This window comes from Myxozyma melibiosi (assembly GCF_037950935.1).
Source record: "Myxozyma melibiosi strain Phaff 52-87 chromosome Unknown BZA70scaffold_1, whole genome shotgun sequence".
Taxonomy (NCBI): Eukaryota; Fungi; Ascomycota; class Lipomycetes; order Lipomycetales; family Lipomycetaceae; genus Myxozyma; species Myxozyma melibiosi.
In genome coordinates, this window is record NW_027042915.1 from 3,310,736 (window position 1) to 3,329,013 (window position 18,278).

The 18,278-nt window shown below is 55.6% G+C and overlaps 11 protein-coding genes across 11 annotated transcripts; 6 read left to right on the plus strand and 5 right to left on the minus strand.

The window, feature by feature from the left end:
• Window positions 1–750: 750 nt before the first annotated feature.
• BZA70DRAFT_287670 (uncharacterized protein) lies at window positions 751–4,417 on the minus strand (the record flags this gene model as incomplete). Its single annotated transcript, XM_064913972.1, has 2 exons — window positions 751–803; window positions 868–4,417. 2 exons carry the CDS (start codon window positions 4,415–4,417, stop codon window positions 751–753), a joined length of 3,603 nt encoding a protein of 1,200 aa, XP_064771395.1.
• A 137-nt stretch (window positions 4,418–4,554) lies between these two features.
• On the minus strand, window positions 4,555–5,367 carry BZA70DRAFT_46737 (uncharacterized protein). Its single transcript, XM_064915139.1, has 2 exons — window positions 5,104–5,367; window positions 4,555–5,024 (listed from the first exon to the last, which is right to left on the minus strand). The coding sequence occupies exons 1-2, from the start codon at window positions 5,264–5,266 to the stop codon at window positions 4,693–4,695; spliced, it is 495 nt and encodes a 164-aa protein (XP_064771396.1). The 5' UTR covers window positions 5,267–5,367; the 3' UTR covers window positions 4,555–4,692.
• A 282-nt stretch (window positions 5,368–5,649) lies between these two features.
• Window positions 5,650–6,543, plus strand: BZA70DRAFT_265649 (putative pentafunctional AROM polypeptide; the record flags this gene model as incomplete). Its single annotated transcript, XM_064910977.1, has 1 exon — window positions 5,650–6,543. One exon carries the CDS (start codon window positions 5,650–5,652, stop codon window positions 6,541–6,543), a length of 894 nt encoding a protein of 297 aa, XP_064771397.1.
• A 9-nt stretch (window positions 6,544–6,552) lies between these two features.
• Window positions 6,553–7,425, minus strand: BZA70DRAFT_273542 (Apc13p protein-domain-containing protein; the record flags this gene model as incomplete). Its single annotated transcript, XM_064911844.1, has 1 exon — window positions 6,553–7,425. A coding segment is annotated over exon 1 (647 nt), but the record flags the coding sequence as incomplete, so codon positions are not given.
• Window positions 7,426–7,869: 444 nt separating this feature from the next.
• On the plus strand, window positions 7,870–8,334 carry BZA70DRAFT_287674 (ribosomal protein S14; the record flags this gene model as incomplete). The annotated part of the gene is made up of 3 exons (XM_064913973.1): window positions 7,870–7,931; window positions 8,158–8,257; window positions 8,326–8,334. 3 exons carry the CDS (start codon window positions 7,870–7,872, stop codon window positions 8,332–8,334), a joined length of 171 nt encoding a protein of 56 aa, XP_064771399.1.
• Window positions 8,335–8,532: 198 nt separating this feature from the next.
• BZA70DRAFT_47765 (DnaJ domain-containing protein) lies at window positions 8,533–9,641 on the plus strand. The gene is made up of 2 exons (XM_064915142.1): window positions 8,533–8,787; window positions 8,867–9,641. The coding sequence occupies exons 1-2, from the start codon at window positions 8,725–8,727 to the stop codon at window positions 9,371–9,373; spliced, it is 570 nt and encodes a 189-aa protein (XP_064771400.1). The 5' UTR covers window positions 8,533–8,724; the 3' UTR covers window positions 9,374–9,641.
• On the plus strand, window positions 9,415–11,745 carry BZA70DRAFT_273548 (mitochondrial 3-hydroxyisobutyryl-CoA hydrolase). Its single transcript, XM_064911845.1, has 5 exons — window positions 9,415–9,742; window positions 9,816–9,959; window positions 10,025–10,106; window positions 10,162–10,278; window positions 10,344–11,745. The coding sequence occupies exons 1-5, from the start codon at window positions 9,650–9,652 to the stop codon at window positions 11,378–11,380; spliced, it is 1,473 nt and encodes a 490-aa protein (XP_064771401.1). The 5' UTR covers window positions 9,415–9,649; the 3' UTR covers window positions 11,381–11,745.
• A 1-nt stretch (window position 11,746) lies between these two features.
• Window positions 11,747–14,102, plus strand: BZA70DRAFT_309091 (uncharacterized protein). The gene is made up of 2 exons (XM_064914874.1): window positions 11,747–12,829; window positions 12,903–14,102. The coding sequence occupies exons 1-2, from the start codon at window positions 12,012–12,014 to the stop codon at window positions 13,732–13,734; spliced, it is 1,650 nt and encodes a 549-aa protein (XP_064771402.1). The 5' UTR covers window positions 11,747–12,011; the 3' UTR covers window positions 13,735–14,102.
• BZA70DRAFT_245059 (uncharacterized protein) lies at window positions 14,103–16,210 on the minus strand. Its single transcript, XM_064910618.1, has 2 exons — window positions 15,631–16,210; window positions 14,103–15,576 (listed from the first exon to the last, which is right to left on the minus strand). Exons 1-2 carry the CDS (start codon window positions 15,895–15,897, stop codon window positions 14,158–14,160), a joined length of 1,686 nt encoding a protein of 561 aa, XP_064771403.1. The 5' UTR covers window positions 15,898–16,210; the 3' UTR covers window positions 14,103–14,157.
• Window positions 16,211–17,241, plus strand: BZA70DRAFT_273552 (uncharacterized protein). The gene has a single exon (XM_064911846.1). It carries the CDS (start codon window positions 16,326–16,328, stop codon window positions 16,848–16,850), a length of 525 nt encoding a protein of 174 aa, XP_064771404.1. The 5' UTR covers window positions 16,211–16,325; the 3' UTR covers window positions 16,851–17,241.
• On the minus strand, window positions 16,818–18,276 carry BZA70DRAFT_47371 (uncharacterized protein). The gene is made up of 2 exons (XM_064915141.1): window positions 17,220–18,276; window positions 16,818–17,159 (listed from the first exon to the last, which is right to left on the minus strand). Exons 1-2 carry the CDS (start codon window positions 17,959–17,961, stop codon window positions 17,125–17,127), a joined length of 777 nt encoding a protein of 258 aa, XP_064771405.1. The 5' UTR covers window positions 17,962–18,276; the 3' UTR covers window positions 16,818–17,124.
• Window positions 18,277–18,278: the final 2 nt, after the last annotated feature.

Consider the following 18,278-nt stretch of genomic DNA (forward strand, 5'->3'; position numbering starts at 1 on the left):
ACAGAAAGAAGAACTGCTACTCAAAACAGACCTCGTCAAAAGAAGAATCAAAAGTCTGTTTTTTATATTTCCTTTTCTGGCAATATTTCCTCTCCCCACACCCTCCTCTTGCCACTTCTACTTTCGGCCTCTCTGCTGCTCTGCTGCTGCTTCACTGCTTCTTCTTCTGCTGCTTCACTGCCGCTGCTTCTGCTGCTCACTTCTTCCACCGCGCGCTGCTATTCGAGCGTTGAGTCATCGCGGACTCTCGGCTCTGCTGCGCTGAACCCGGAAAAAATTACAAAAAAAAGTGGCTCGTGCTTCGAGCACCGAAACCGATCGCAGAAGCTGCTCCGGTGGAGAATCTTCTGATATAGAACAAGACTAGGACTGTTGTGTGGTGTATTGTATTCTATTAATTAGCAGTAATTGATCTTGAAGAATAATCTCCTCTGCAATTGCTGCAATTGATCTTCTTTTTCATCTATAAAGAAACAAACAGTGCACTGCCGTACTCTTCTTATCACCGAAATCCGCCTCACCGCCTCACCGCCTCCCACCTTCAAAACCCCCCACCCTCGGTGATAACTGCGCTCTCCATTCTCCTCTCCTCTCATTCTTATCTGATATTTCATACATAACTACTATTATCAATATTATTATACATAAACAAACTAACATTTACACTATATCCAATCATATCATCCATTTCCCTTTTCTGTCCCGCAATTTACATCTTAACTATCAAACAAACATCAATAATAATACACCCTACGACGCGTTCAAGTCGCGTAGTCGGCTCATCGCCTTTCCGTATTTTTGGGCTACTCATCATCGTTAGCACTCAATCAACTCTCATCATTCACTCTCATCAATCACTTCACTCACCTGCTGCCTTTCTATACCACTTCACCGCCTCGGTCATGTTCGCAGGCGTACCAATCCCGTTCTCCGAAAAGTACCCTACCGCATACTGCGCCTTCGCAAGTCCCTTCTCACTCGCTCGTCGCGCCCACAGATAACTCTCCGTCTCGCTCTTCGGCAGCACCCCCTCAGCCCCCGTAAGATACCATCCCGACAGGCCCAGCTCCGCCTCCGCGTCGCCCTTCTGCGCCGCCCGCGAATACCACCCCACGCTTCGCCGCGCGTCAACCTCCGCCCCAAGCGTGCCGTACTCGTGCGCGGCTCCCATCTTGTACTGCGCCGGAAGATGGCCCAACGCCGCCGCCTTGCTGTACAACGTCAGCGCAAGCTTCTCGTCCCGCGCCAAAAACCCATTCGACCCGTCCGCAGTCTCGTGCAGCCGCGCTAGCTCAAACAGCGCCTGCGGGTTCTCCGCATCAGCCTGGTCCGCCGCTCGCTTCAGCCAGATCAGCGACTCGCTCGTGCTCTGCGCCTGTCCAAGCCCGCCCTTTAGCAAAACCATTCCAATCTTGTACATCGCCGCCGTATCCCCCTGCTGCGCTGCAAGCTTGTAGTACGCCCATGCCTTGGCCTCGTCTTTCTTCACCCCGCTGCCGACCTCATGGCACATCGCCGCTCGGAAACTAGCCCGTCCGTGCCCAAGCTTGCTCGCCTTCCGGTAGAACTCGTACTCCTTCTCGCGATTCATCTCAAGCCCCATCCGCGTGCCCCCGCTGCCATAACACGTACCCATATAATACACCGCCTCCGGATACGGCTTTGACTGCGACGCCAGCTTCTTGATGCTCTTCTGCGCCGTCGAGATCCACTTCTCCGCGTTCTTCCGCATCTTCTTGTCGTCAAGCTTGCCTCCATTCGACGCCAGCGACGAGTTCCCCGCCGCCTCAAGCAGAATCTTCGCGTACTCATACGCCGCTCCCGGATCATTCTTCCCCGCGTTCGCTGCCTTGTTCTTCGCCGCCTCAAGCGCGGCCGCTGTAACCGCCTTCGGCTTCGTCGACGGCTCCGGCGGCAGCACCGCCTGCGCATTCGCCATCGCTGACTCGGGGCTGTACTGTCGAACCGGCGCAACTGGCTTCGCGCTCTCTTTCTTTGGCTTCTGCTGCTGCTGCTGCTGCTGCTGTAATTGTCGTTGCTGTTGCTGTTGCTGTTGCTGCTGTAGCTGTCGCGACTGGGGCTGTCCATTCTGCACCGCAGACATAGGCGGCACCTGCACCGGCTGATCATCCTGCTGTCTCATAAACTGAGAATTCGCCATCGGCTTCGGCGACATCCGCGCTTGCTGATCCTGCTCGTACATCCCCGGTCCTCGCATCGGCACCTCGTTCTCTTGCTCATACCCTCGTCGGATCGGCCGCGGCGCCTGAGTCTGCATGCCCCTGTATCCACCTGCTCCGACGGCTCCGCCTGGCTGTGGACCCGGACCTCGTACAACAGGCCGTCCCTGCTGCGGCGGTTGTCCCTGCTGCTGCTGTACAGGACCTGGACCTGGTCCAAGACCTGGTCGATACGCTGCCGGTCCCGGAGATGCTGATCGCCCACCCGGTGGACCGCCTGCGAATCCCTGAGGCGGCATCGGCCGTCGCATCGGCTGCTGCTGCTGCGGCTGCTGCGGCTGCTGATCGTAGTACCCGTCGTCCTGCGACGACATCGAGTGCTTGGTCTGCAAAGGCGGCGGCGGCTGCTGATATGGGCCTCCTTGCTGATATGGGCCTTGTGGTGGTGGTCCAGCCCGGCGTTGCTGTTGCTGTTGTGGCTGAGGAGGAAGAGGAGCCTGATCGAACGACTGCTGATGCTGAAGAGGAGGTGCCCGGTGCTGCTGAGGAGGCGGCGCATACGGAATCGTCTGACCATCGTACTGCGCCTTCCCGTCCAGCTGCTGGTTCAAGTTCGACGGTGGAATCGGCATTCTCGACACCGGTGCTCTTGCAATCTGCTTCGATCCCGGATGCGGCGACGCTGTCCGTGGCTCGGATGATTCAGATGAACTACCACTAGAGTCCGACACAACGTGCTCTGGAACCTGATCTTCAGGTTCGTAAGCGCCACGGCTTGGATCCTGCTGCTGCTGTTGCTGTTGTTGTTGTTGTTGTTGTTGTTGTTGCTGCTGCTGATCATCGTACGTCTGAATCTCTTCTCCGTTCGGATTCGGCGAGTCCATGTAGAAATCGAGAACATCCCCGGTATCCCCATTCGACCCGTTAGATTTCTGCGCCACCATCGGCTCACTCACCGGCTCTGGCTCAAACCTCTCCTCTCGCGGCTGCACCACGTCCTCATCCGCCAACGCCGGCGACGAAGGCGACGACGACGGCAGACGCATCTGTGGTCGCGTGCCCGGCGATGCAATGTCCATCGTCTCGGGAAGCTCGTCCTCTGCACTGTCGTTATCCGCAATCGGCGGACTCTGGGGTTGCTGCTGGGGAGGCAGCTGATTCGAAGGCTGTGCTCTCGGAGCGGCTGCACCTGGCGGTGGGAGATACGGGGGATACGCAGGCCCCGAAGACGAAGACGAAGACGGAGACGGGACTGGACTCTCGCCGTAGTCGTACTGCTGCTGCTGCTGCTGAGGAGGTAAAGGTGGTCGCGGATGATATCCCTGCGGCGGCATCATATCTTGCGGCATACGCATCCTCTGCTGTGGAATCGGGCCCGACGCGCTTCTAGGCAGACCCCGACCGCGGCCGTGGGGCGGTGCTACCGGCATAGACATGTATCCCGGACGCGAGTTGTCAAACTGGCCCGGCGACATCATCTGGGGCGAGTTCGGTGACATCGGATAGTACCCGTCGTCCTCTCCGCCGTCGTAGTAGGCATGTCGCGGCGAAGGACCGCCTCGGAGCGGAGCACTGCCTCTTCCCGAGGTCATTGTCGAAGCACGCGTCGTGTCGAGCTGTAACCGCTGCATGCCCGGATTGACCGCATCGTAGTCCTCGTAAGGTCTGTAACCAGCTCTGGATGAAGATTGGGGGTACCGCTGCTGCATAGGGGGAGGCCGGTATCCGCCGCGTCGGGGAGGGTACTGGTTATATTGTTGTTGTTGTTGCTGCTGCTGCTTCATGTGCGCGAGACCGCCGCCGCCGCCGCCAGGAAAACGAGAGTCGTATGCGCCGAGATCGTCGCTGATCATAGATGAATAGTCGTCAATAGGCACGTCGTCGCCGCCGCCGCCCTTGCCGCCGCGCTCGTCGTCATCGTCGTAGTCGACATCGTATGCACGCATTCCCGCCGCAGCGGCGCCGCGATGAGGTCGCAGATGTGCGAACCGCGTGGGCGGCGCGATGTTCTGGAAGTCGTCGAGGTTGGCGTGAGAGGCCGCAATCGGGCGGCGAGGCTGCTGCTGCTGCTGCGGATGGTGGTTGTGCATGGGAGGAGCGCCGTACGGGCGAGGATTTGGGGGGTAGCCTGCGCCTCTGCCTCGAGGGACGCCTCCAGGCCTCCGCGGTGGGCCGGGAAGCGGCTGCTGAGCATAGTACACGCTGTCCTCAGAGGGAGGAAGACGCGCGGACGCCATTATTGGGAGGTGGAAGAGGTTTCGGAGGAGGAGGAGGGAGCAAAGGAGGGAAGGCAGGAGATGTGCTGTGGAGGAAGGGGAGAAGGCGGGAGCATCAACACAAGAAAAACATGAGGCCGCGTGGAATGGCTTTTTTGGCCCGAGTTTAGAGTTCGGTCAGCGCTATGCTGGGGCCTCGCGTACGGAGACGAGATGCCCGATGGCTCGGCTGCGAGAGCGAGCGTGTGTGTGTATGGGCGCAGGTGTATGTGATGTATTCATGTCAGTAGTTTGTTCTATCTGCTCGCAAGCCAGGCGGCGCGGAATACGGTCGCGAACGTGGTCACGATGGCGGCAAACGCAAGCTGCCACGCCTCTTCATTTGGCGATCCGACGCTTACGACGGCGAGGAACGGCAGCACCGGAGCAGTCGCGTAGGTGGCCGGCATGGCTGCTCGGCGCACGGTAGCCTTGATCTGCGCCTTGCTGCGCGCACCGCTGACGACAGCCATGCTCGCGACGTGGGCGCTGTTGAGCGCTGGGAGGAGGATCAGGGTTGTGAGGAAGAGCCGCAGTCGGCGGAGCGGCGTTCCAGGCGGCGACAGGCGGCCAGCGAGACGGAGCGCGTCTGTATCGCGAATGAAGAAGATCAGAGTTAGCATTAGTGTATCGCACAGTTGGTTTATTGCTGGAGGAACGGGGCATACAGTGTTGCAGCGGTCCGGCGACAGCGAGGCCGTAGGCTGCTAGTTTGAGCACCCTGCTGCGTTCGAACGGCACTTTTTTGAATCCCCTCTGCTCATCCTTGCGACCGAGGTACTGCACAAACTCTGCAGAGTAGCATGCTAAGACCTCGCTGGATGCAGACATGAGTGAGAGAGCTAATGACTTGGCCCTGGATGTCGTGGGTTAGACACAGGTACGCGAGATAACACACAGATCAGCTCTCGACATACAGACAAGGATGCGCTCTGAGCACCTGGAGAACCATCTCCCGTGATTGCCGTGCGGAAGACATCTATTTTGTAGTTCAGCTGTGTGCAAACTCGAGGGATCAGCCGGTGGTCGCGGGAATGACGACGGTGAAGAGAGTCAAACTGACAGAAGAGGCGAATGCGGGGGGAGGAAACTCGGCTCAAACAGCTGTGCGCTTGTGCAGGGGCTTCTTCTCTTCATCTCGTCTTCGTCCAGAAACTATTCACACCAGGCATCTTCTTCCTCTCTTTCTCCTCTGCTGTTTTGTTAAGTGCACAATGGCTGGAACCCCGTCGCCGAGGCAGTTTGTCATCTTTGGATACAACATCCAGTACACCCTCTCGCCCACGATCCACAATGCAGCCTTCGCCGCTCTCGGTCTTCCCCACCACTACTCCATCCACGACGTCCCGTCGCTCGAGCCAGACGAGACGCGCGCTCTCCTCTCCGCTCCTTCCTTTGGCGGCGCGTCTGTGACTTTGCCTCACAAGCTTGCAATCATCCCTTTCCTCGACCAGGTCTCCGATGCCGCGTCGATGATCGGGGCCGTCAACACCATCATCGTCGACGACAGCGACAGCTCGAAGCGCGTCCTCAAGGGCGACAACACAGACTATACTGGAATCAGAGACTGCATCTCTGCCGCTCTTCCCTCTGGTGCTCCACCGCTTCAATCCGGGCTTGTCATTGGTGCCGGTGGCTCAGCGCGAGCAGCAATCTACGCTCTGTACTCGCTCGGCGTGCCCACGGTCTACATCTACAACCGCACCGTCTCTAAAGCGCAAGACATCAGCCGCGAGTTCAGTTCCCGCGTCAAAGTAGTCGTCATTGAGTCTCTTGACCCGTCAAGCTGGCCGGCCGGCGCGTCTTCCCCGCAGGTGATTGTCGGCAACGTGCCCGGCGACGCGATGACAGAGTCTGATTTCCCTCCATCGCTGCTGTCGAGCAATGCAGGCGGCGTGATTGTCGAGATGGCGTACAAGCCCGACGTCACGCCGCTCATGCGAGCTGCTGAAAAGTCTGGTGGTGCGTGGAAGGTTGTCAGAGGTACAGACGTGCTTCTCGGACAGGGATACGAGCAGTTTAGACTATGGACTGGCCTGGAGCCGCCCAAAGAGGTAATGATTGATGCGCTGACGAAGGAGGTCGAGCGCAGGAAAAAGAGCGAGTAAGAGAGATGGTATTCTATTTAATGTATATAAAAACCACAGAACCATACAACATAGATTAATAACCAAGTGCCCGAAACGCCAACCCATGCAAACAGCAAAGTACAAACAGAACCTATTGTCACCTAGGAGCCCTCGCACTTGTCCGCGAATGTCTCTGGTACGCTGCGGTAGACCCTTGGCTAATGCTATTATCCTCATCGTCCATGTCGAGACCGCCTCGGCGACCGGTGGCTCTTGGTCCCATTGCAATCATCGTCGGTGCTCTGCGCGCCGCGCCCATATCTTCCCTCCGCTCGTGGTAAAATTCGCCCACCGAGCTTATTCTCGCAAACGGAGCACTGGCATTGATTTTGCTAGGTATGGGTTGCTCGTCTTCGGGGCCGCTGTTGGGTCCCTGATTCATCAGATCCTGCAGATCAAGATCTTTCCAAGCGGACGCGTTCAGAAACGACATTGGCAGCGTGCCCGGACTTGCAGCTGCAATAGCAGCCGCCGCACTCGCAGCGCTCGCAGCAGAGATCGATCCCTGATGTAAAGCACTTGTATAAGCTGCCGGTCTATACCTGCGAAGCTGAGCAAGCAGGATGCCGAACGCGGCGTGCTGGTCTGGAACCACATCGTCTTCGTCCTCGGGGTTGATGGGCTCGTATTCGGGCGCGATCGCGATCTCGTCGTCGGGGAGGTTGTCGCTGGCCCATGTTTCGAAAAAGAGCGCAGTGCGCGGGTTTGTCATGTGGATGTGTGACCTGCTGGAGTCGCGGCCACTCATGGTAATAATGATTGATAGTAATGCGATAGTCCGCGGGCAGACGAGACGAGGACGAGGACGAGGACGAGGACGAGTTAGGGCACGCGTAAATAGATCCGTGCATTCGACCCCAGGTTTGCGCGTAGCTGTAACCCTACACACGTGACTAGCCCTACACATCATTACATAATACAATTGAGCGAGAGTGTGACTGCGTTTTTTGAGTGAGAGTGGACAGCGGCGGCCTGGCAGAGTCTGATTCTCGAATTCCTGAATATCGTCACTTCTGTCCCAGCAACAAGCAAACAAAAAGTCTCTATTCACCAGCGACTTTTTATCTTTGAATCGGTATGTGTTGTTCTTTGATGGTTTAAGAAGAAGTCTTGTCTGTCTGGTCGTTTGTTCGGAGTGGATGGGTTGAGAGGGGAGGATTGGTGGCAGAGCAGTGAGAACGACGACGAACACGACGACGGCGACAGAGAGACGGAGCTTCTATCAAGACGATGTGCGGTACGGTTTGCTGACTGAGGTGTTGGGGAACAGATTTCATTTCTTAATCGACAACCTATAATTTCAATATGGCTCACGAGGACGTTTGGTATTCGCACCCCAGAAAGTACGGCAAGGGATCGCGTCAGTGGTATGTTACCCGTTGTTTCAGTGATGTTTGATGCTGGAGTAGACAGAACAGACAAGAGCGAAGAGAACAGGAGTGAGGGAATGAGTGAAAAGGGAAAGAAAAAGAAAGAAATTGGTTGCGTGGAGGGGAATACTGCGTGGAGGGTTGTCAATGATGATTGGTGTTCTGTTCTACTCTGCGATCATAGGAGGATATCAGAAGAATATATTGCTAACGATGAATATAGCCGTGTTTGCGCTCACAAGGCTGGTTTGATCCGCAAGTACGGACTCAACATCTGCAGACAGTGCTTCCGGGAGTACTCCAAGGACATTGGATTCGTCAAGGTGAGTTCTACAGAAGATTATGAAGATATGACAGGATGAATTGCTGACTGATTCTTTTTATTTTATAGAACCGATAAATGCATAACCCATTTTTGTGTATCCTGGTAGTGGAGAAATGTAAAAAAGTTATGGCAGGGATGAGCTGGAGGATATCTAGAAAGGAAGGCATATTTATATTTCAATTGATAGTGTTCACAGCGAGTCTGAATAAAAATCTTATTTGAGTATCTTCATTGTATAATCTCTTTACTAAATGCGAGGATAGCAGTAGTTGTTGTAGAATGCTTTTAATATGAGTAGTAATTCTCTTGAGGTAGAAGAGAAAGAGAGTTTAAGCCCTGGATGAGTAGTTAGTGTGCGCGCTGGGTTGATTCCTGCCTACACATGCACTCTTCTTCACCGCCACGTCTGGCAAAGAACAGTCAGAGGAAGAGAGTATAAAGAGAAGGAAGATATAAAACAAGAAGATGTCGTTCTCGGCAGCAGAGCGAGAGGAGATTGCAAAGAAATATGATTTCTATCATTTACTGGTACGCCGCCACACCTGTTCTGTGAGGATGGATTGATTATAGATGGATGATAGCTAACTGTTACTGTTGTATATTACAGGGCCTTGAAGACACAGCTGATGAGTCTGAGGTTCGACGCGCGTATCGCAAGTCTGCGTTGAAATACCATCCGGACAAGAACAAGTCAGCGAACGCGGTAGAGGTGTTCCATGCGCTGTCGATCGCGAACGAGGTGCTGCTTTCGAGCACGCTGCGGCAGGAGTACGATAACAAGCGGAACGCAAAGAAGAGGGATCAGGAGCGACAGGCTGCGTTTGATAGTCGACGGAGGAAAGGCAAGGAGGATTTAGAACGGCGGGAGGCGGAGGCGAGTAGTGCGCGTAGCGGTGCCCGTGGCGGAAGGCCGGCTACGAGTGACTGGACGTCTGCTCCGTCGTCGTCTGCGTCGTCGTCACAGCAACAGCAGCAGCAGAGGCCGAGATCAAAGAGGCCGGCGGGGTGGACGGGGCAGAAGGAGGCCGAGTTGCAGGCGAAGATAGCGCGGCTGCAGGAGCAGAGCCGGATGTTGCGGGAGCAGCGGGATGCGAAGCTGCGGATGCGGGTTTAAAAGAGTTAGGCGTTTTTGTGTATACTATTCTTGTTATTTTTATTGTTTGTATATTATTCTTGTATTATAATCTGGATAGTTGTATTCTATAAGACCCCGTGAGTAGATCTACGCACTGGCAGCAGCCTGTGAGTGTGAGCAAAGCCCAACCCGAACTATTCGACCACTTTTATCGACTCAACCAACTTCCTCTTCCTGGACCTCGGTCGCTTTCGTCTCCTCCTCCGCCTTTTCATCTTCCTCCTCGACTCTTCTCTTCTTCCTCTTCCTCTTCCCATGCTCCTCCCTCACGCAAGACCGCTCTTCCGGTCCTCCCTCCGCCGCTCAATGCCTCTCCGCGCAAAGATCACAAACACCGCCTTTCTCCGGGTACGTCCTCTTTTTACTGCCCCTCTTCCCGCTTCTGTTCCGCATCCAGCCCTGACTGACATAATCCTCGCAGATGGAGTCCACCGCCGCTGCTTACGTCCCCGACGACGTGCTTTTCGAGTCCGCGGCCTTGACCAGGTTCATCAAGCTCAACCGTCCGAAAAAGCTCAATGCGCTCAATCTGTCGATGGTCGAGAAGATCATCCCGCGGTTGACCGTACGTCTACTCGCTCGATCAGACCTACTCGAGCATTGAGGTTTACTGACCATCTGCTTCTGTAGGCTTGGAGAGATACCGCTGCCGCGGTGGTCGTCATCAAGGGCCTCGGTGGCCGCGCTCTCTGCGCCGGCGGCGACGTTGCCTGTAAGTCTTTTTTGTTTCTACTTTACATTCAACCGAGCACTGCTGACAGTCCTAGCTCTGCTCGACGTCGCTCCCGAGGATTCGTCCGCGTTCTTTGTTGACGAGTACCTTCTCGATTCCCTCATTGCTACCTATCCCAAGGCCGTTGTCGCCATCATGGACGGCATTACCAGTACGTCGATTGCGCACATCAGTTTTACTTACGTTGTTCAGTTGCTGACTGTAGAAAACCCACAGTGGGCGGAGGTGCCGGATTGTCGATGCACACGCCGTTCCGAATCGCGACCGAAAAGACGGTGTTTGCGATGCCGGAGACGCTCATCGGATTCTATCCCGACGTCGGCGCAGGTTTTTTCCTCTCCCGGCTCGACGGCGAGCTCGGCACGTATCTGGCGATGACGGGCGAGCGCCTGAACGGCTACGACGCCTACATGGCTGGCGTTGCGACGCACTTTGTCAAGAGCGACAATCTGCAGGACGTGGAGGCGCGCATTGTGGAGCTGAGCGGGCGCGCGGATATGCTCGACTCGCCTGAGGACCCGCTCGGAGTGAAGAAGCTCAATGCGCTGCTCAACGGTGGAATTGATGACTTCCAGGTGCCGGTGCCGGAAGGATACGAGTACACGTTTGGCGGCCAGACCGGCGATGTTATCGACCGCTGCTTCTCACACTCGTCGCTTGAGGAGATCATGAAGGCTTTGGAGGCCGATGAGAGCGAATTTGCAAAGAAGACACTGGAGACTATGAAGCTCCGGTGCCCGCTGTCGATGAAGGTCGCATTAGAGCTCGTGCGAACGAGCCGGAACATTAGCATCAGGGATATGTTCAAGCGCGACATGCACCTGGCGCACCACTTTATGCGACAGGGCGAGTTCAAGAAGGGCGTGACCTACCGCGTGGTTGAGAAGCAGAACGGCCGGGCGGACTGGGCGGAAGCACCTTCCGACAGTGAGATCAAGAGTGTGTATTTCAGCGAAGAGCTGGCTGAGGAGTATAATAATGTCTACGAGATGCTCGACAGTTTTGAGACGGGCGACTACCACGAGTACCCGTACCACAACGGCCTGCCGAGCGAGAGCGACGTTCGCGAGTACGTGCTGGGCGAGAGCGAGGACTCGGGCCCGTATCTGCAGACAAAGGAGGAGGTGATTGCGCACTTTGAGCTCGACTTCAACGGCAAGGCGGGCGTGCGCGAGAAGGTCGACGACATTCTTTCGCGAAAAACAAAGGTGGTGAGGGGCGACGATTCTGAGATTCTGATAAACTGGGTTTAGTGGGTTTTAGTTTATTAGTTTTTGGTGATGACGAAGCTGTTTTGAGAGTACATGTTAACAACTTATATGATGTATATATATTCATAATATCTATTGCAGATTGCAAGAGGCATAAATAAGCGCAGATCTTTTGTCACATGTGGCCGCACGACAGCCACCGCCACGCAAGCGCAGAATAAGACGAGGACAGGAGTAGATTGAGCGGGTACTACTGCGGATAGTAATTGTAAAGAGTATTTAACGAACAGAAGACGCAAACAAAGGAGGATCCGAGTTAGGAAATAGCATAACTGTGTATAAACCACACTACTTGGAACCCCAACACAAAACCCAAACCGCAGATAAACCGGCCAAAGATAATAAACTCGATTCTTTAAGATGCTTTTAAACTACGCAAAAGCAGATTTTTATTTTTATTTCCAGTTTCCTTTTGTTTTTCTTTCTTTTGTTCTTTTCTTTCTTCAGTTGTATTTGTTATCCTAATTGTGCTTACTCTTCCTTGTTTGCGGTTTGCGCTTGTTCATAGCTCTTCCTGCTTCTTCCTCGTTTCCACTATCATCTGCTTCTGCTTCTCTTCTTTATCTCCTCCTCTTCACACCCTTCCTCCATCCCTCGCTCCCTGTCCACCCCAATGGCTTCTGCTGCCTCCCCTGCTGCAATGCAGGCCCATCCCTCCCCTTCCTCTTCCGACCCCGCCTCCTCTGCCCCTCCATCGCCTTCCCGTCTGCAGACATCCAACGGCGCTCCCTCTGACGCCTTCCCCGACGCGCCTGCCTCCTCCAACTTCAACGACGACGACTCCGACGACGACCGCCTAAACAACGACGACGACAACAACATCACCGCCACCACCACAACCACCAACAACAACACCATCAACCCCGAAGACACAGACGACGACCCCTCCGCGCCCGGCACCAACCCCGCGCCCGCGTCCTCGTCCACCGCCGGCCCTGATGCCCTCGCGACGCCAAACCCTGCTCCTGCCTCCTCCGCCACGCCATCCTCCTCCTTCTCCGGCAGCGGCCGCGCCTCCATCGCCTTCACGCGCAACGGCCCCCGCCGCCGCCAGCCCCCGCACTATCGTGAAATCCGCTCGCGCGTGCAATCCATCAACGAGAAGTTCCTTCCCATCCTGGGCGACGTCGCCCTCGCCAAAGCTGGCCAGCTCCGCATCGAGGACCTCTCGACGCGCATAAACGCAGTCTACTGCGAGCTCGCCCTGCTCCGTCGCTTCCTCGATCTCGACACGCCGGCTGATGACTCGGCCACCGCCGCCACCGCTGCCTCGTCGTCGTCCTCTGCTGCTGCTGGTGGCTCGGCGTCGACCCCTCAATCCGCATCCAATGGCAACCCTTCTTCCGCCGCCCAGCCTCGTCCTTCGCTCGCCGAGGGTCAATTCAAGACCCTTCGCATGAAGATGTCTGTCTCTGACGGTGACGATTACGAGTAAGCTATTCCTCTCACAATTTAATAGAAGGCTAACATTATGCAACCCTGACTGACCTATCATATCTCCCAGCGCCGAACACAACAGCAAACGCGTCAAGTACGACGACGACGGACCGGACGAGAGCACGCGTTTCACGTTCCAATCCGTGATTGATTCGAACGCGCCCGTATCTGGCTCGAGCCCAGTCCCCGCCAACCCGAACCTGCCGCTGACGGACGCCGACCTCATAATCCCGGTGGCGGCGACCTATCGCGCGCTCCCGCACTCGTCGCGCACCTCGTACGAGACCGGCATCGCGCTCTTGAACGAGAAGCGCCGCGAAAAGCTCTGGGCGGTGATGCAGTCCGAGATTTACACGTTCGCGGTCGGCTACAACAACAAGCTCCTGCGCACGACCGAGGACTTTTGCATGCTCGCGTACTCGCAGGACGGCCGCATGAAGCGCACGCTCAAGAACGATCTTGCCATCTCTGAAGCACTCTTTGACGGCGTCTCTGGATTCCGGAAACGGCTGTACGAGACCACAGAGCCGCAGGTGGACGAGAACGGCACCATCATTGCCGAGTCGCAGCTCAAGGACTGCGGCATCCGCACCTACACAAACAACCTCTACAGCTTCAAGACCAAGCCCGCAAACTACTACCACTACCTCTTCGCCGCCGCCTTCTGGCGCTGGGTGCGCGACGAAATCGACTCAAAGACGATCGTCACCTCCACCGCCGGCAGCGCCGCGGCCCTCGACGCGCCCCGCACCTACGCCGTCAACAGTATCGAGGACTGGTGGCGCGAGTGCGTCGGCCTCTGCAATGGATTCGTCAAGTCTAATCGCGGCAAGCCTGAAATCAAGTCGTTCTTGAAAGACCGTCTGCTCGCGGACGAGAAGAAGTACCCCGGAAATTGAGTTTCCTCCTTCTTACTCTTGTTTTAATAGTACTTTTTCTTTTCTTTCTTTGAGATTTACAAGTGTAGGACGGTCGGATCGTGTATTTTAGTGATTGGGGCGGAGAGCACTGTGTGTGAAGATAGAGCTGTTGCCGAGTGTACTGTTTATTTTTCCTATTTATCTACTATTTCGACTAGTACTGACTGCTATTATTACTATTTACTACTCCTATTTTACTCCTCAGTTTATTGTACTTGTTAATGTAACATTCTTGTTTCGTTTTGGAACTTGTTGTATTGAAATGACTATTACCGTCAATCCTATCGTTGTGCGTCTACTTATTAGTAAATCCACAAGCTGAAATATAATATGCAGACATTAATGAAAATCGTAAATACAGATAAACGCCTACAATGCCCATCCCACTACAACCTATATACATCACAACATCTTGGACATATACGGCCCGTCCAAGAAATACCCCAGCCGCGCATAATAGTTCCTCACACCCACCCCGCTAATCACACTGATCTTTGCGCTCCCGTGCTCCTCGCGCGCAATGCGCTCCGCCTCCTCCATCAACAGCGTGCCGAAGCCCTGGTGCTGAAACTGCCGGGGATCGCGCGAATGCAGCGGGACCACGCTGCCGTAGACGTGCAGCTCGCGCACAAGACTCGTGCGCTGGCCCTTGAGTTCCTTGCGGAACGTCGTGCGCTCGGAACACAGACGCAGACGCAGCAGGCCGACGAGGATATCCTGCTTCGGATCCTCGTACGCGAGAAAAGTCTCCCATCCGCCGTTGGCGGTGTAGTCCCGGCGGACGAGCTCGACCTGCTCCGGCCGCACGCGGTGGTGCACTTCCTGGATGCCGACCTCGCGCGCGCGCACGTCGCGGCAGGTCGCGCCAAAGTCGCGCATGCGCGCGAGAGCCAGCTCGCGCAGATTGCCGTTCTCGACGCCGGCGGTGACGAGAGGCATCGGGATGTCGCGCTGGACGCGGTAGATGCGCGTCCATGGCGGGACGAGGGCGAGGATGCGCGCGACGAGGTCGACGAGCGCGGTCGCGGGGTAGGAAGTGTATTTGCCTGCTTTCCAGAGCTCGTAGAGCCCCGTGCCGCGGATGACGAGCGTCGGGTAGATCTTGAGGCCGTCGGTGCGGAAGGCCGGGTTTTCAAAGTACTCGCGGAACTGATCGAGGTCGCGCTCCATGCCGACGTTTGGCAGGTCCGGCATCATGTGCGAGACGACTTTGAAGCCCGCGTCTTTGGCGAGACAGAAGGTTTCGCAGACGGCTTTGACGGTGTGGCCGCGGTTGGTGTCGCGCGCGACGTCCTCGTACACTGATTGCACGCCGATCTCGAGGCGGGTGCAGCCGTAGCGGAGCATGTCGGACAGGTGCTGGTCGAGGCAGTAGTCAGGCCGGGTTTCGATCGTGATGCCGACGCATTTTGTCTGCGAGTACTGCGACATTGTGACTGCCTCGTCGACGAGCTTGGCGGACGCGAGCGTGGTCGAGTGCGAGGGGGTCGAGTAGCCCGAGAGCGCGTTGTGCAGGTTGCTGATGAACCACTCGCGGTACTCGATCGGCAGGGACATGAACGTGCCGCCCATGATGATGTACTCGACCTTGTCGACCGTGTGGCCGAGCTGGCGCAGCTGCTCGATGCGGCCGCGCGCCTGCTCGTAGGGATCGTAGCGGGCGCGGATCGCGCGCATCGACGTGGGCTCGTAGCCAGTGTAGGACTGTGTGGAGTATTCGAAATCCGAGTCGGGACCGCCGGGGCAGTAGACGCAGATATTGCCTGTGTATGCGATATGTGGGCATCGGTGTGGTTTGCACATGACAGCGACCACCGCGATCTGCAAACGTTAGCATGTGCTCAGCGAAATATATAAAAAAAGAAATAGACTAACACCAGACGCCGTCCGCACAGGCTTCGCCTTCAACTTTGGCAGCAGATACTTCTTGTACTGATCAGGGATGCCCGAGATGATATCCGTCAACCGCGGCTGATGCTTGAGCTTGTATTTTTTCGACAGCCGGCCGACGAGGCCGTTGAGGTTGACGTCTTTGTTGGAGGTCTGCAGCGACTCGACGAGCGCGAGCGCGATATCTGAGATGCACGACACGAATCGCTCTTGCTCTGAGAGCTTTGTCGGGGCTGGTTTGTCGCGGGCCATGGTGTTGAATCTGAGTCAGAGATCAGATGCGCTCAGTATTTGAGTGGTGGTTTGCTAGGGGGTATATATCCTCCTTGTGAATGCCTTTCTTGTCTCCTTTTCTTGCTATATTCTCTTGTTATATCCTCTTCTCTTCTTCTCTTCTTCTCTGCTTCTTCTTGTCTTCCTGTTTTGTCTTCAATATCAAACAAAAAATAATTTCAGTACAAACCCCTGGCCAGTCATCGCGAAAGCATTAATAAACGATGTCAGCAGCGAGGGGCACGTGCTAATTTACGATCCACCTCCTTGGCCGATTTGTAGCCGCATCGCTGCGAAGTGCAAGATAATCGACTGTGCTGGATATCAAGTGCTGTTGATAATATAATTCAATTGGTGTTCTACTCTCTATCGGAATCTTAGGACAGACAAGAACAGAACAGGGAAAGATGGGCGCAAACAGCTCGCAACTCATGGAGTCAATCGTCTCCAACACCAACTTCTCCCACGAAGAAGTCGACCGCCTCCGCAAGCGGTTCATGAAGATTGACAAAAACAACTCCGGCACAATCGAGTCCCAGGAATTTCTTGCGATCCCCGCGATTGCAACAAACCCGCTCGCGTCGCGGCTCATTGCGATCTTTGACGAGGACGGCGGCGGAGATGTCGATTTCAAGGAGTTCCTCGCGGGATTATCTGCGTTCTCGAGTCGTGGCGAGCAGGACGAGAAATTGCGGTTCGCGTTCAATGTCTACGATATCGATCGGGACGGGTTCATCTCGAACGGCGAGCTGTTCATCGTGATGAAGATGATGGTGGGGAATAATCTCAAGGACCAGCAGTTGCAGCAGATCGTCGACAAGACAATCATGGAGGCGGACAAGGACGGCGACGGCAAGATCAGCTACCGCGAGTTTGTGGATATGGTTGCAAACACCGATATCGCGCAGAAGATGACGCTCGACATGTTTTAGGATGATAGATCAAGAGCAGGAGATGTACGATACGAATAGTTAGCAGAGCGGGCGGGCCGGCAAGGGGCATTATGAATTAAACGAGTTACAGTATTATATAAGAAGGACAATCGAGGCAAGACAAAGAATAATTCTAAGGAGAGGAGATTATAAAGCATAGATACACCACCAAATAAAGACGTATAGCACAGGTACAAAAACATAGAGATACAGGGGAAGGAATGAAGGATGAAAAGGAGTACTAGTAAAATACACGATGCGAGGTCCAGCAAGATTATTCGGGGATGCTATTTAACAAAGTCATGATCCCTGTGAGATAAAAACAGTTAGTTATAGCAGTACAAGTCTATGAAAAGTGTCAGAACATACACTCTATAATCCGATCCTCCCACACGCCGAGCTCGTAGTCAACGAGGCCGTACTGCTGCAGATTATCCGCAAGCGCGACGATATCGACCGCGCACTCGTCAAGTTGAAACCGCGAGAGCGCAACGATATTCGCAGTGGCGTGGGTGTTGTGGGCCCGCGCGAGGAGGTTGATCCACGTCCGGTTGAAGAGGCGCCAGAACTGCAGACGCGAGTCGTATGAGAGCAGGGAGTCACTAGCCAGGCCGAGGTCGACGACGTTGAGCGCGAGATAGCGGGTGACGAAGAGGAGGTGGGAGAGAATGGCGGGCAGGGCAGTGGGAATGGACGAGTCGGGGAAGTGCGCGCGGTAGAGAGGGAGGAGCATTTCCTGCAGCTGGGCGACGGTCAGGACTGGCTGCTGGAGCTGCTGGGGTGGGAGCTGGGGTTGCTGGAAGACGACGGGCGAGTACGAAAGAGGAGGAGGCTGGGCGACGGGCTCGGCGGGGAAGTGGCCGAGGGCGGAGTAGTTGGGGGCGGTAGTGAAGTCGTCCTGCGGGAAGGTTGCCAGGTAGAGCGGTTGCTGCTGGGGCAGGTTTGGGTAGTAAACGGAGGAGAAGGCGCCTGGCTGGTGCTGCTGGTGCTGCTGCTGGTCGTAGATGGCCGGGGAGTCCATTGTCGGGACGTATGAGGAAGGCCGGTAGAGAAGAGCGCGGTCCTGCAGAGGAAGCTGCTGCTGCGGGTGCAGGCTCTCGAGGGAGACCATGGGCTGCTGCAGGTCGTCTGGGGAAGCCAGCTCCTCTTCGTCGAGTAATTGCTGCAGATCTTCTATATCGGCGTCGTGGCTGTGGTAAGTGCTGTGAGCACTTGCGGATGCATAAAAAGAGACAGAAGCAGAGGACGAGGACAGAAGCAGCGGAGGAGGAGCAGGAGCCGGACGAGGAATGGTGGCCGAGGGGAGGAGGACGGCTCGAATGTAAACAGAATCACGTGCCGTGGCTGAACGGAGGCCCCTGAATCTGGCGCCGCACGATGGGGTGATCCGGAGCCGGGATGTTGCTGTTTTCAGTTGTTGAAGAGCAT

Coding starts and splice junctions, on each gene's coding strand:
- BZA70DRAFT_46737 (XM_064915139.1), bottom strand. CDS start 5,266: ATGTCTGCATCCAGCGAGGTCTTAGCATGCTACTCTGCAGAGTTTGTG. Junction 5,025..5,103: donor CGCCGGACCGCTGCAACACT/GTATGCCCCGTT, acceptor TTCGCGATACAG/ACGCGCTCCGTCTCGCTGGC.
- BZA70DRAFT_47765 (XM_064915142.1), top strand. CDS start 8,725: ATGTCGTTCTCGGCAGCAGAGCGAGAGGAGATTGCAAAGAAATATGAT. Junction 8,788..8,866: donor ATGATTTCTATCATTTACTG/GTACGCCGCCAC, acceptor TGTATATTACAG/GGCCTTGAAGACACAGCTGA.
- BZA70DRAFT_273548 (XM_064911845.1), top strand. CDS start 9,650: ATGCTCCTCCCTCACGCAAGACCGCTCTTCCGGTCCTCCCTCCGCCGC. Junction 9,960..10,024: donor AGATCATCCCGCGGTTGACC/GTACGTCTACTC, acceptor CTGCTTCTGTAG/GCTTGGAGAGATACCGCTGC. Junction 10,279..10,343: donor CATCATGGACGGCATTACCA/GTACGTCGATTG, acceptor GAAAACCCACAG/TGGGCGGAGGTGCCGGATTG.
- BZA70DRAFT_309091 (XM_064914874.1), top strand. CDS start 12,012: ATGGCTTCTGCTGCCTCCCCTGCTGCAATGCAGGCCCATCCCTCCCCT. Junction 12,830..12,902: donor TCTGACGGTGACGATTACGA/GTAAGCTATTCC, acceptor CATATCTCCCAG/CGCCGAACACAACAGCAAAC.
- BZA70DRAFT_245059 (XM_064910618.1), bottom strand. CDS start 15,897: ATGGCCCGCGACAAACCAGCCCCGACAAAGCTCTCAGAGCAAGAGCGA. Junction 15,577..15,630: donor CTGTGCGGACGGCGTCTGGT/GTTAGTCTATTT, acceptor TAACGTTTGCAG/ATCGCGGTGGTCGCTGTCAT.
- BZA70DRAFT_273552 (XM_064911846.1), top strand. CDS start 16,326: ATGGGCGCAAACAGCTCGCAACTCATGGAGTCAATCGTCTCCAACACC.
- BZA70DRAFT_47371 (XM_064915141.1), bottom strand. CDS start 17,961: ATGGTCTCCCTCGAGAGCCTGCACCCGCAGCAGCAGCTTCCTCTGCAG. Junction 17,160..17,219: donor GGAGGATCGGATTATAGAGT/GTATGTTCTGAC, acceptor TTTATCTCACAG/GGATCATGACTTTGTTAAAT.